This window comes from Salvelinus alpinus, chromosome 18, assembly GCF_045679555.1.
Source record: "Salvelinus alpinus chromosome 18, SLU_Salpinus.1, whole genome shotgun sequence".
Taxonomy (NCBI): Eukaryota; Metazoa; Chordata; class Actinopteri; order Salmoniformes; family Salmonidae; genus Salvelinus; species Salvelinus alpinus.
This window is the reverse complement of record NC_092103.1, coordinates 34,091,362-34,104,686: the sequence shown is the minus strand read 5'-3', so window position 1 is coordinate 34,104,686 and position 13,325 is coordinate 34,091,362. Positions and strand designations below refer to the sequence as shown.

Below are 13,325 nucleotides of genomic sequence, written 5' to 3'. Positions count from 1 at the left end.
AGACCAGAGAGGGACCAGAGAGAGATCAAAGAGAGACCAGAGAGATCAGAGAGGGAGGGACCAGAGAGAGACCAAAGAGATCAGAGAGAGAGGGACCAGAGAGAGACCAAAGAGATCAGCGAGAGACCAGAGAGATCAGAGGGAGGGACCAGAGAGAATAAAGAGATCAGCGAGAGATCAGAGAGGGACCAGAGAGAGATCAGAGAGGGAGGGACCAGAGAGAGTCCAAAGAGATCAGCGAGAGACCAGAGAGAGACCAGATAAGGACCCTAGAGATCAGAGAGGGAGAGGCCAGAGAAAGACCAGATAAGGACCCTAGAGATCAGAGAGGAAGAGACCAGAGAGAGACCAGAGAGAGACCAAAGAGATCAGAGAAGAACCAGGGAGAGACCAGAGAGGGACCAGATGGGCAGGGATTAGTTTTCTCCAAGACATCTATGATATATATGCTGTACATACATAAATACTGGTATGAGGCCTCTGAACAACAGGGCAGGGATTAGTAGAAGTTAGAACCCCCACCTCTGTCTTCGGTCAATGAAACATGAGTTTAGTGGGATTCTCTGGGATTCTCTGCCTCTAACCCTATTACAGGGGCTGAGTCACTGGCTTACTGGTGCTCTTTCATGCCGTCCCTAGGAGGGGTGCGTCACTTGAGTGGGTTGAGTCACTGACGTGATCTTCCTGTCTGGGTTGTGCCGTGGCGGAGATCTTTGTGGGCTATACTCAGCCTTGTCTCAGGATGGTAAGTTGGTGGTTGAAGATATCTCTCTAGTGGTGTGGGGGTCTGTGCTTTGGCAAAGTGGGTGGGGTTATATCCTTCCTGTTTGGCCCTGTCCGGGGCTATCATCGGATGGGGCCACAGTGTCTCCTGACCCCTCCTGTCTCAGCCTCCAGTATTTATGCTGCAGTAGTTTATGTGTCGGGGGGCTAGGGTCAGTCTGTTATATCTGGAGTACTTCTCCTGTCTTATCCGGTGTCCTGTGTGAATTTAAATATGCTCTCTCTAATTCTCTCTTTCTCTCTTTCTTTCTCTCTCTCGGAGGACCTGAGCCCTAAGACCATGCCTCGGGACTACCTGGCATGATGACTCCTTGCTGTCCCCAGTCCACCTGGCCGTGCTGCTGCTCCAGTTTAAACTGTTCTGCCTGCGGCTATGGAACCCTGACCTGTTCACCGGATGTGCTACCTGTCCCAGACCTGATGTTTTCAACTCTCTAGAGACCGCAGGAGCGGTAGAGATACTCTTAATGATCGGCTATGAAAAGCCAACTGACATTTACTCCTGAGGTGCTGACTTGCTGCACCCTCGACAACTACTGTGATTATTATTATTTGACCATGCTGGTCATTTATGAACATTTGAACATCTTGGCCATGTTCTGTTATAATCTCCACCCGGCACAGCCAGAAGAGGACTGGCCACCCCTCATAGCCTGGTTCCTCTCTAGGTTTCTTCCTAGGTTTTGACCTTTCTAGGGAGTTTTTCCTAGCCACCGTGCTTCTTCACCTGCATTGCTTGTTGTTTGAGGTTTTAGGCTGGGTTTCTGTACAGCACTTTGAGATATCAGCTGATGTACGAAGGGCTATATAAATACATTTGATTTCTTTTTTTCTTTTTGCCCTATTTACAGTATATCTATGCCTTAGCCTAGTGACCATCTTGGTCTATACTGCAACTCAGTGGTCATGCCAAGGACTGGAGGCTCCAAGCCCACAACATGGACTGCATATATGTCTGAAAACAATATTAAACTCAATTTGGACAAAACCCCAATCTTAACATTTCTTAAAATGTTACATTCAAATACCCTAATTCAACCCATATTGAATACCTAGTGAGGGGTGTGCAGAGTGAACCTCTAGGTGGCTCTCATAGGCCAGAATCCACTTCTCCTCTTCTTTTATCTCTAAGCGGCCCTAAGTGGGGAAACGGTTTTTAGTGGCTCCCCTCTTGGCGCTGGAAAGTCAATGTAACATTTTAAAGTTCATTTTCTGCAGTTCTACACATTTTGCCATGTGGCAGAGATACATTTTTGCAATTTTATAACAAATTTAATGCAATTCTACTGATTTTGCCATTGGGAGAGATACTTTTTTGTCAGTTTTATAGCTAATTCCCTTAAATTCTACACATTTTGCCATGACTTATGCCATGTTAATGATATCTGAGTGAGAATGACTAACAACATCAATGGGACCCCCCTGGAGGTCAGGGCCCCTGGGAACGTCGGTATTCGGCCATGATTACTACAACTTTAGATAACTTACCAATAACAAATGTGTTAGCTGACATGGCTAATTGATTGACTGTCAGTGACTGACAAAACAAAATGTGATGGGGTGAGAGGGTTGGGTGTGTGAAGGCTGGGCTGCTTGGACCCTTCCTGACTGGAGAAGAACAACGGGCCTACTTTGACCTATCATATGACCAGGCTAAAGGCTACAAGGTGGTTAAGGCAGCGATTCTTGCCCGGTATGGCTACACGTTGATGACCCGGTCTTGAAGTTCCAGGAATGGACCTTTGTTCGCGCCCAGTCAGTTAGGGCCCAGATGCACGACCTCATCCGGCTGACGAAGGCCTGGTTGAAGAGTGACCCAGCATGGTGGAGAGAGTGGTAATGAACCACTTCCTACGGGCTCTTCCCTATGATGCCAAGAAGGTGGCCAGGCAGGGCAATCCACAGTCCGTGGACCAACTAGTCCTCCTAGTGGAGAGCCACCAGATCACAATGGATCTACTGGAGTCTGGTAAGACAGACAAGACGGAGGGTAAGCTAAGGAAACAACCAGAGAGACTCCTGCCGCCCAATAAGTCTGCCAAACTCCCAGAGGTGGAGCTGCCCCGAAGATGTAGGTTCGGGCTAGACCCCAACCAAAGAAGGTGTTATGGGTGTGGTGAGGTGGGACACATGGCCTGGAACTGCCTCAGCAGAGATGAACCCATGCCCACTGCACACCACGGACCCAGCTGGGGGGAGGCCCTGTCACTTAATGACCTCCTGTTGGGCCCATAAGGAGACACCAGCCCCCACAATCCCAACTAAAGTAGATGGAAAAGATGCGGAAGCCCTGTTGGACTCCGGCAGTATGGTGTCATTGATACAGCCACAGCTAGTAGGTGAGCACAATCATACCCCAGAGAATCCCATGGCAGTGTCTTGCATTCACGGGGACACCAAGGAATATCCCATGGCAGTGGTGAAGTTTACAGCCCCTCAAGGGAACTGTCAACTTCAAGTAGGCCTAGTCCCAAACCTCCAGTTACCCCTTCTGGTGGGTCGAGATTAACCTCTCTTTTCTAAACTGTTGGGGAAGCAGGAGGCCCATTACAGCTGTCAAGTAAAAGAAACAGTTGGGGCTCGGAGGAAAACCAAACATGCCATGGCCGAAGAACCCCTCCAACAGTCGACAAACCGGATAGGAGTTGTAAGATGAAGATCTCGGGAGGGGATCCTCGGCCTCAACCTCAAAGGCCAGTTCAGAACGGCCCAGCTGAGAACCCCAATCCCAAGCAAGGGTCCAGGTCACCAAAGTAGATGGAAAGATGGTCCCTGGGGTGAGTGATTTGAGATATCCTCGCTTTGATTAAGAGGCAGCTGTTGTATTATGCTAAAGAAGTCAATTCTAAAGTTAACAAACTGTTGTTGGTCCCAAAATGGTATGTCCCCACCATGATGCAGTTAGCCCACTCACATGTCCTTGGAGCCCACCTGGGGGTCCAGAAGACAAAGGACCTGGTCCTGGGGCCCTTCTACTGGCCAGTAGTGGAGGATTAATGCCGGTCGTGTACCAAATGCCAACCCACTGCACCTAAACCTCACTTAAAAACCCTCTAATCCCTCTTCCTATCATAGATGTCCCCTTTGAGAGAATTGCAATGGGCCTGGTGGGGCCCATGGTAATGTTCTCCAAAGGGCACCAATATATCCTGGTGATTCTAGACTATGCCACCCGATACCCAGAAGCCATTCCCCTAAGAACTATGACCTCCAAAGGACCTCTATAACAGGCGGTGTCAGAGGAAGGCCCTAAAAATTGCCAAAGACTCCAGCCCCCCTAGTTATAGACTGATCTCTCTGCTACCACACAGCAAACGGTACAGGAGTGCCAAGTCTAGGTCCAAAACGCTCTTTAACAGCTTCTACCCCCAAGCCATAAAACTGCTGAACAGCTAATCCAATGGCTACCCGGACTATTTGTATTTTTTTACGCTGCTGCTACTCACTGTTTATTATCTATGCATAGTCACTTTACACCTACCTACATGTACACATTACCTCAATTACCTCGACTAACCTGTACACATTTCTTAAAATCAATCCCATGTACTATGTTATTACAAAAAAGGTTTTAAATTCTCTAGGAATGCCAATATGGGAGACTATCAAATGCTTCTCAAAGTTGCCCTAGTGGTCAAACTAGCACTAACTTGCATTAACGTAAAAAATGGCTGACAATTAAATAGAGTGCCATAGAATGCTGCAGAAGCCCGCAAGGTGTGTTGCAGTATGATGCAACTTTTAAAGGAGGAACCACTGTACCCCCGCACATTGACTTGGTACCGGTACTGGTACCCCCTGTATATAGCCTCGTTATTGTTATTTTAATGTTGCTCTTGTATTTTTTGCTTTAGTTTATTTTGTAAATATTTTTCTTAACTGCAGTGTTGGTAAAGGGCTTGTAAGTAAGCGTTTCACGGTAAGGTTGATTTCATTTGTATTGCCAAGGAACTGGTGATGTTCTTCAGCCGAGTGGGAATAGCCAAGGAGATCCTGGAGAAGGTGAGTCCAATGAGTTACAAAGTTTGGCAGCCAGGGCACCGGAAGCCGGTGGAAATATACCACCTTAACCTTCTCAAAAGTGTCACGCCTCTCCCCACAGAAGCGGCCCGAGAGGAGGTTGCCATCAGCACCCAGCTTACAAAACTAGAGAAGCAAGAGATGGGGGAACTAGTGGACCAGAGCAGAGACGTCTTCTCCCCCCTCCCAGGGCGTACAACCTTGACGCACCACCACATCCACACAAAACCCGGAAAGAAGGTAACATTATACCTTATAGGATGCCAGCCCCAAACAAAGTCTCAGGTAAAAAGCTTTGAGGGGCTAACCAGCTATTACTGTAGGTTCATTCTTAACTATGCAACTGTAGCTTGTCATCTCCCAGACCTGACCAAAAAGACCCAGCCCAACGTGGTCAGGTTGACTGACAAAAGAAGCCTTCCAGAACCCGAAGGAGGCCCTGTGGTCCAGACCGGTCTTGGTGATTCCGGACTTTGGGAGAGAGATGGTGATCCAAACTGATGCCCTCGACACAGGGGTGGGAGCGTTCTTGTCCCAAGAAGTACGAGGGGAAGAGCATCCCATCATATACATCAGCCGGAAGCTGTTGCCCCGAGAAACCAAATACTCAACAGTGTAGAAAGAGTGCCTAGCGGTGCAGTGGGCATTGAAGAAGTTAAGTACTACCTCCTGGAACGACACCTCACTCTGGTCACGGACCATACTCCTCTGGTCTGGATGTCCAGGAACAAGGAAATCAACGATAGAGTGACCAGGTGGTTTCTCTCACTCCAACAGCATCGTTTCTTTGTTGTCCACAGGTCCGGGTCAAAACATGGGAATGGAGAGGCCTTGTCCCGACACAACGCTCTGTGGGCGAGGGGTGTGTGTGACGGAGTGAGAGGTTGGGTGTGTGAAGGCCGAAATATTGCTGCCAGTTGGCTACATCTGCTGGCCAGGAGAGAGGATGGCCCGGAAGAGGAAGAGCCTAATTACACACACTTGAATATAATTAGCTTGAAGGTTGGGTTGTGGCTTTTTTACCTGGCTTTGGCCAGATCTGTTTTTGGTCTGGAGCAGCAAGAGCTGACATGCAGGGCCCTCCAACACTGGGGGGGATATCGAACCTAACTGGACGTTACTTGGCAGTAAGCCTGACCAAAGTAAGGACAAGCCTGTTGAATTTCTGTTTTCTTTTGTTGGAAAATACCTCGCCCTGCCTATCAATTACAGTAGAGCCAATGTTCACGTAGACCTATGTTATCACACCACAAGGTCAAGGCATTTTGACAACATACTGTAAGTAGTAACCTAGGGATGTTCTTTCACCCTACCCACATGTTTTGACATTACATCTCATAGCGTGCTATTGGCCCTATCACTTTCATAGCATCATCCTTCACCCTTCACTATAGAGACACCTCTAATCTCAAATCATGCTTGTGGATAACGGAAATTTATGGGAACATACTATGTGGCTCTCAAGATCAAAGTAACGGTTAACCGTGGGTGAATGTCTTTTCCCTGGCAACAATGACAGTGTCCAGTACACAGTAAAAGATAACAGATTTGAGTTAATTAGCCATTCATTCCATTCCTGTGATTCCAGTCACTATGCAGACTAGGTGCTGTGATAGGTCATTTTGATAATGCTTGAGAAAAGGCTGTCATGTTGACCTAATAGGCTAGACGCACACAAAACACAGCTTATCCATCCAAAGCGTGTGGAGAGACTGGGGACCTTGCGTCTACTCTCTGCCTATTTATCGGACAGGAGATTAAGCTAGGCCTAATGCAAGACAAGTAACTTCTTTAACTTGCTCACTTGGTCTCATCAGTTCAATTATGTTTCTAATCCCAGTTAAACTGTTGACCCCATTGCTGGTCCCTTTAGAGTGCTATGGCTCATTAAACTACCATAACGTTTATGGTAGCGGCGTATCAACCAATTACAGCATCTGACCACCAGCAGTAGGCTTTATAAGTATTTTTGCAAAGAGCCCAGAGAAATATAAGAATTAATGTTTTCCAATAACCTTTTTGAGGATAAGACATTTCGTGAATCCAGGCCTGACTGTTACATTAGATCAAATATAAACATTTAATACAGACTGAAACCAACACAGAATCATTTTGTATGTGACTTTATTGCTGTCAATATGCATGTCATTTGAAAAATATGCCAAATAACTCACTTTAAGTAACATACTCATTCAAAAATAGTCTATACAGATTATTAATGAAATACCATAAATCTTACAGGTATTCATTTATCTTAAAGTATAGGTTTATTGCTTGAATATTTTGTTCTACGTTTTACAATCAACTGACACTTGTATCTCAGTGCTTGTGCTTGTTAAATATGAACCATGTTTGTAGATAGATTCTCAAATGTGTCAACTTTATTAAAAATAAAAGTTTATAAAATTATCCCCCTATGAATCAACAAATTTTACAGCAAAACATGGACTAATCCTAAACTTAGAAACCTAGAAAATGAATATGCTGTCAAGATATATAGACAACTAACATTTGCCCCAAGACAGATCAAGATGGGAGCTGGCATATTTGGGATAGAAAACATGACATCAATAGGGACCATGATTAAGAGTGTACCATCATTTTGACATTCATCACAGTTCTATCATACTTCAGATACACTTACAATACAATATTTTTTGTTTGACATTATACCACGCAAGATTACAAATATAATTGTATTATATTACCGCTGCACTATATTAGCTTTCATACACTCCTGTAAGAGTAGCATGAAGATAACAGCATAGATAAGAATCACAGTGAAAGTTTTGATTCATCTCATTTAACTGGCTGAGATGAATGCTTGAAGATGTTACAATTTAAATAATTTACAAACCCAGTAATCAATAAGACCACATAACCAAAAGCTCTATCTTCAAGCCACTTACAAATTGCAATTAGTCAAAATCCAGTCCAGGAATTTTTGCACAAGTAAATAATTTAAGCCTACATTTCTACAAGGGCTGCAATGCATCTGTGAGAGCTGGCAACCGAGAAAGATGGCTGGTGGAGGAGATTAAATGTTGAATGGTTGTGAATGAATATTTGGTCTTGGAACTTTGAAAAGCTGTACACTATATGCAACATTAGTTCTTGCAGAAATGCAAGACAAGTAACCTCAATATTGCATTGTCTCACAGTGATTCTTCAATGATATCATAGATCATAATCATAATATTATTTCATATCCTTAAAAAACACTTACTAAATGATCACTTCATTAAAAAAGGTAATAATAAATATGTTGCCCCACAGACAACTGGAAAAATTGTCATATTGTAAATACACGTAATTATTATTTCACTTAATCTATCAGCGATATAATATACGTCACTGTTATTGCATTTATTTAAATGTGATACAAATAAAAATCTTGAATGAATTAGTTACAGAGCAAAAGGAACTCAGAAAGTGATAAGCTAGAGATCCTGTGCTGTGCCCTTTCATGCAAATAATTCAGTATTAATGATGACAGATCATTGCATAATAATAACGTGTTCATCATACTGAACTTATAATGCCTGGCACCTACAGTACATTAATTAAGTCAAAGAGGTAGAGCTACAAATAAGTATATTTATATATTTCAATCCCTACTACAGATAATCGTAGTTGGTGTCCTCCTGTCTCTTATAAAGCCGATAGGAACAACAGACCAGGGTTAATTCCAAAAATTCTATTATAATTCCAGGTCAGTCGTTGAATTCAGAGATAATTAATTTCCTCTGAATTCCAATGTTAGGTAAATTAATTCCCAATTGAAATGATCCCCAACAATTCCCTCAGGCTTTAAGGCTGATGTCAGTGTTCAGATAGCCAAGTTATACTAGAAATCTAGAAATACAAGTTTAAATGATTTAAAACAAATCCTGCAGTCAATTTGACACTTTTTGCATTTCTTATATTACCTGGGAAATGTACAAATATTGAATTCCAATTCAATTTAAAAAATATTTTCTTTTCAATTCCAATTTAAACAGTATAATTCCAATTCAATTCCAAAACTTTAAAATTCTTGAAATTAGAATGTAATTCAACAGAAATTCTCCACTTCATGAGTGATTTCAAGATTTGAATTAGAAATTCTAATGACATTGCAATTGACCTCAACCCTACAACAAACATAACTAATAGAACAGATCAATCAGAAAAGTTTATCAGTTTCATACACACTGGGAAGGAAAATAGCCAAACCAACATTTTGGTTCAAAAGCAAAAAATATTTAGCATAAATAAAAATGACAATACAGGTGTGAAGGAGTGGGGGAAAGGACAGACAGAAACACCTGAATATCCAAAAAGGACACTATGGGCCTTTGATGGACAGTTGAACATGAAATCATAATGGAATTTTAAAGTTTGATCTGTTCTGGCAGGCAAAGAATAGAACAGTCAAGTCCAACTTCACAGCTCCATAAGAGTTGCATAATAAAGTATGTTGTACTTAATTACCTAACAGGCATGAATTATGAATACATGAAGCATTGTATTAGTTTAAATGCTTTACAAATCATTAATACCATACCCATGAATAAGCAATGAATGGCTTCCAAAGAACTTCAACGTTTTCCTTGGTGTAGAGCATGACCTCTACAGCAAATTAAGGATTTTCAAACGCAACCCCTCCCCCTCTCATACAAACACTTACATCTCCCCGTTTCACAAGGCTCCCTCCTATACTTCTCTTCTCAAAACAAAGAATTCTGTCAGTTATCTTAAATAAAAAAATATGTACTTCAGCAGGACATTTAAAAGAGAATTATAAAACAGTGCTACAGTATAAAAGAGGCTGCTGTTTACGTCCAAAATGGCATCTCATTCCTTACATAGTGCACTAATTTTGACCAGAGCCCTAAGGGGACAAAAGTAGTGCACTATATAGGGAATAGGGTGCAATTTCAGATGCACTTTGTGCTGTGTTGATTAGTACTATGGTGTGCAGGTGCTGGTTTTGTTGGGTTGTTTGTCATTTCAGATCCCGGAGACTAGTTTTTCCAGAAGAAACCGTTGTCCTCTGGCTCCAGGTCGAATCTAATCTGAGGCACAGCTTTTTTTCAATAGATTCAGACTGAAAGAGAGGAGAGGGAGAAAGAGAGAGAGAGAGGAGACAGAGAGATGGTAGAGAGATTGAACAACCTTGACACGCTATACTCTATGACTGATTGTCACACTATATAATCTGTGGGTGTCTGGGGGTATAGAATAAGGCACGCAGGCTCGCTCACACAGATACCTTGCTACAGTAGTGGGCTCAAAGTAGTCCTCAACATGGTGAGTGTTGGTCACGGAAAGACGACGGGGGTCCTAAGAGAGAAGGCAAAACACACACAACATTAACATGTTTCAGCCACTTAAATATTCACTCTCAAAATATCATCGTAATTCAGACCAGGTCCAGCAAAAGAGGAAAATTGGAGCAAGCGTTGCAAAGCCATGATGTTTCACAGTAGAAGCAGCTGTTAATTAAGCATTTGTAAGCAGCTGAAAATAGAACAATAAGAAAGGATTAGAAAAGTAAGCTCATCTGCGTTAGTGTGCAGAATACAGCTGGATGTCTGCACTCAGAGAAAAGCGAGAGATCTGATCAAGACTCAAAGATGAGGTTAGTGCTTCACAAAGGGGAAGAGGGAGAAGGAGAGACAGAGAGATATATACAGTGCCCATGGAAAGTATTCAGACCTCTTGACTTTTTCCACATTTTGTTACATTAGAATTCTTCTAAAATTGTTTAAAAAAAAGATATCCTCAATCTACACACAATACCCCATAATGACAAAGCGTAAACAGGTTTAAGACATTTTTGCAAATTTAATACAAATTTAAAAAACATAAATACCTTATTTACATACAGTTGAAGTTGGAAGTCATTAAAACTCATTTTTCAACTACTCCACAAATTTCTTGTTAACAAACTATAGTTTTGGCAAGTCGGTTAAAGTAATTTTTACAGACAGATTATTTCACTTATAATTCACTGTATCACAATTCCAGTGGGTCAGAAGTTTAGATACACTAAGTTGATTGTGCCTTTAAAAAGCTTGGAAAATTCCAGAAAATGATGTCATGGCTTTAGAAGCTTCTGATAGGCTAATTGACATCATTTGAGTCAATTGGAGGTGTACCTGTGGATGTATTTCAAGGCCTACCTTCAAACTCAGTGCCTCTTTGCTTAAAATCATGGGAAAATCAAAAGAAATCAGCCAAGAAAAGTTGTAGACCTCCACAAGTCTGGTTCATCCTTGGTAGCAATTTCCAAACGCCTGAAGGCACCACGTTCATCTGAACAAACAATAGTACGCAAGTATAAACACCATGGGACCACGTAGCCGTCATACCGCTCAGGAAGGAGACGCGTTCTGTCTCCTAGAGATTAACGTACTTTGGTGCGAAAAGTGCAAATCCATCCCAGAAGAACAGCAAAGGACCTTGTGAAGATGCTGGAGGAAACAGGTACAGGCCATAAATAAAACAGACTACGGTTTCCAACTGCACATGGGGATAAAGCACGGGGGGGGCAGCATCATGTTGTGGGGGTGCTTTGCTGCAAGAGGGACTGGTGCCCTTCACAAAATAGATGGCTTCATGAGGAGGAAAATTATGTGGATATATTGAAGCAACATCTCAAGACATCAGTCAGGAAGTTAAAGCTTGGTCGCAAATGGGTCTTCCAAATGGACAATGACCCCAAGCATACATCCAAGGTATTGGAGTGGCCATCACAAAGCCCTGACCTCAATCCCATAGAACATTTGTGGGCAGAACTGAAAAAGCGGGTGCGAGCAAGGAGGCCTACAAACCTGACTCAGTTACACCAGCTCTGTCAGGAGGAATGGGCCAAAATTCACCCAACTTATTGTGGGAAGCTTGTGGAAGGCTACCCGATACGTTTGACCCAAGTTAAACAATTTAAAGGCAATGCTACCAAATACTAATTGAGTGTATGTGAACTTCTGACCCACTGGGAATGTGATGAAATAAATTAAAGCTGAAGTAAATAATTCTCTCTACTATTATTCTGACATTTCACATTCTAAAAATAAAGTGGTGATCCTAACTGACCTAAGACAGGGAATTTTTACTAGGATTAAATGTATTTGGCTAAGGTGTATGTAAACTTCCGACTTCAACTGTAGTATTCAGACCCTTTGCTATGAGACTCGAAATTGAGCTCAGGTGCATCCTGTTTCCATTGATCATCCTTGAGATGTTTCTACAACTTGAATGGAGTCCACCCGTGGTCAATTCAATTGATCGGACATGCAAAACCCAAGCCATGAGGTCAAAGGAATTGTCCGTAGAGCTCAGAGACAGGATTGTGTTGAGGCACAGATCTGGGGAAGGGTACCAAAACATTTCTGCAGCATTGAAGGTCCCCAAGAACACAGTGGCCTCCATTCTTAAATGGAAGAAGTTTGGAACAACCAAGACTCTTCCTAGAGCTGGCAGCCCAACCAAACTGAGCGATCGGGGGATAAGGGTTTTGGTCAGGGAGGTGACCAAGAACCCGATGGTCACTCTGACAGCGCTCTAGAATTCCTCTGTGCATATGGGAGAACTTTCCAGAAGGACAACCATCTCTGTAGCACTCCACCAGTAAGGCCTTTGTGGTAGAGTGGCCAGACGGAAGCCACTCCTCAGTAAAAAGGCACATGACAGCCTGCTTGGAGTTCGCCAAAAGGCACCTAAATTGACTCTCAGACTATGAGAAATTAGATTCTCTGGTCTAATGAAACCAAGATTTCAAGTCTGCAAGTCTGCTTGGCCTGAATGCCAAGTGTCACGTCTGGAGGAAACCTGGCACCTTCCCTACGGTGAAGCATGGGGGTGGCAGCATCATGCTGTGGGGATTTTTTTCAGGGACTGGGAAACTAGTCAGGATTGAGGCAAAGATGAACAGAGCAAAGTACCGAGAGATCCTTGATGAAAACCTGCTCCAGTGCGCTCAGGACCTCAGACTGGGGGGCGAGGGTTCACCTTCCAACAGGACAACAACCCTAAGCATACAGCCAAGATAATGTAGGAGTGGCTTTGAGACAAGTCTCTGAATGCCCTTGAGTGGCCCAGCCAAAGGCCGGACTTGAACTCAATCAAACATCTCTGGAGAGACCTGAAAATAGCTATGCAGCAATGCTCCCCATCAAACCGGACAGAGCTTGAAAGGATCTGCACAGAAGAATGGGAGAAACTCCCCAAATACAGGTGTGCCAAGCTTGTAGTCCTACGCAAGAAGATTTGAGGCTGTAATTGCTGCCAAAGGTGCTTCAACAAAATACTGAGTAAAAGGTCTGAATACTTATGTATATTTGTTATATTTCAGTTTTTTCTTTTTTGTCATTATGGGGTATTGTGTGTAGATTGAGAAAAAACATTTTTTAATCAATTTTAGAATAAGGCTGTAACGTAACAAAATGTGGAAAAAGTGAAGGGGTCTGAATACTTTCTGAAGGCACCGTACATAAACAGACAGAGAAAAAAAAGAGAGAAAGAGCGAGAGAGACAAA

The 13,325-nt window shown here is 42.9% G+C and overlaps 1 protein-coding gene across 2 annotated transcripts in view; it reads right to left on the bottom strand.

Moving 5' to 3' along the window:
* Nucleotides 1-6,910: 6,910 nt before the first annotated feature.
* LOC139544219 (electrogenic sodium bicarbonate cotransporter 1-like) overlaps nt 6,911-13,325 on the bottom strand; it is a 90,497-nt gene continuing 84,082 nt past the window's right edge. The window contains exons 25-26 of one of the 2 annotated variants that reach the window (XM_071351093.1): nt 10,050-10,128; nt 6,911-9,892 (exon numbers count right to left, since the gene is read on the bottom strand). In XM_071351093.1, coding sequence (XP_071207194.1) covers nt 10,088-10,128 — 41 coding nt within the window. In that variant the 3' untranslated portion in view covers nt 6,911-9,892; nt 10,050-10,087. The remainder of the gene's footprint in view (nt 9,893-10,049; nt 10,129-13,325) is intronic. The other variant, XM_071351092.1, reaches the window with a different exon arrangement.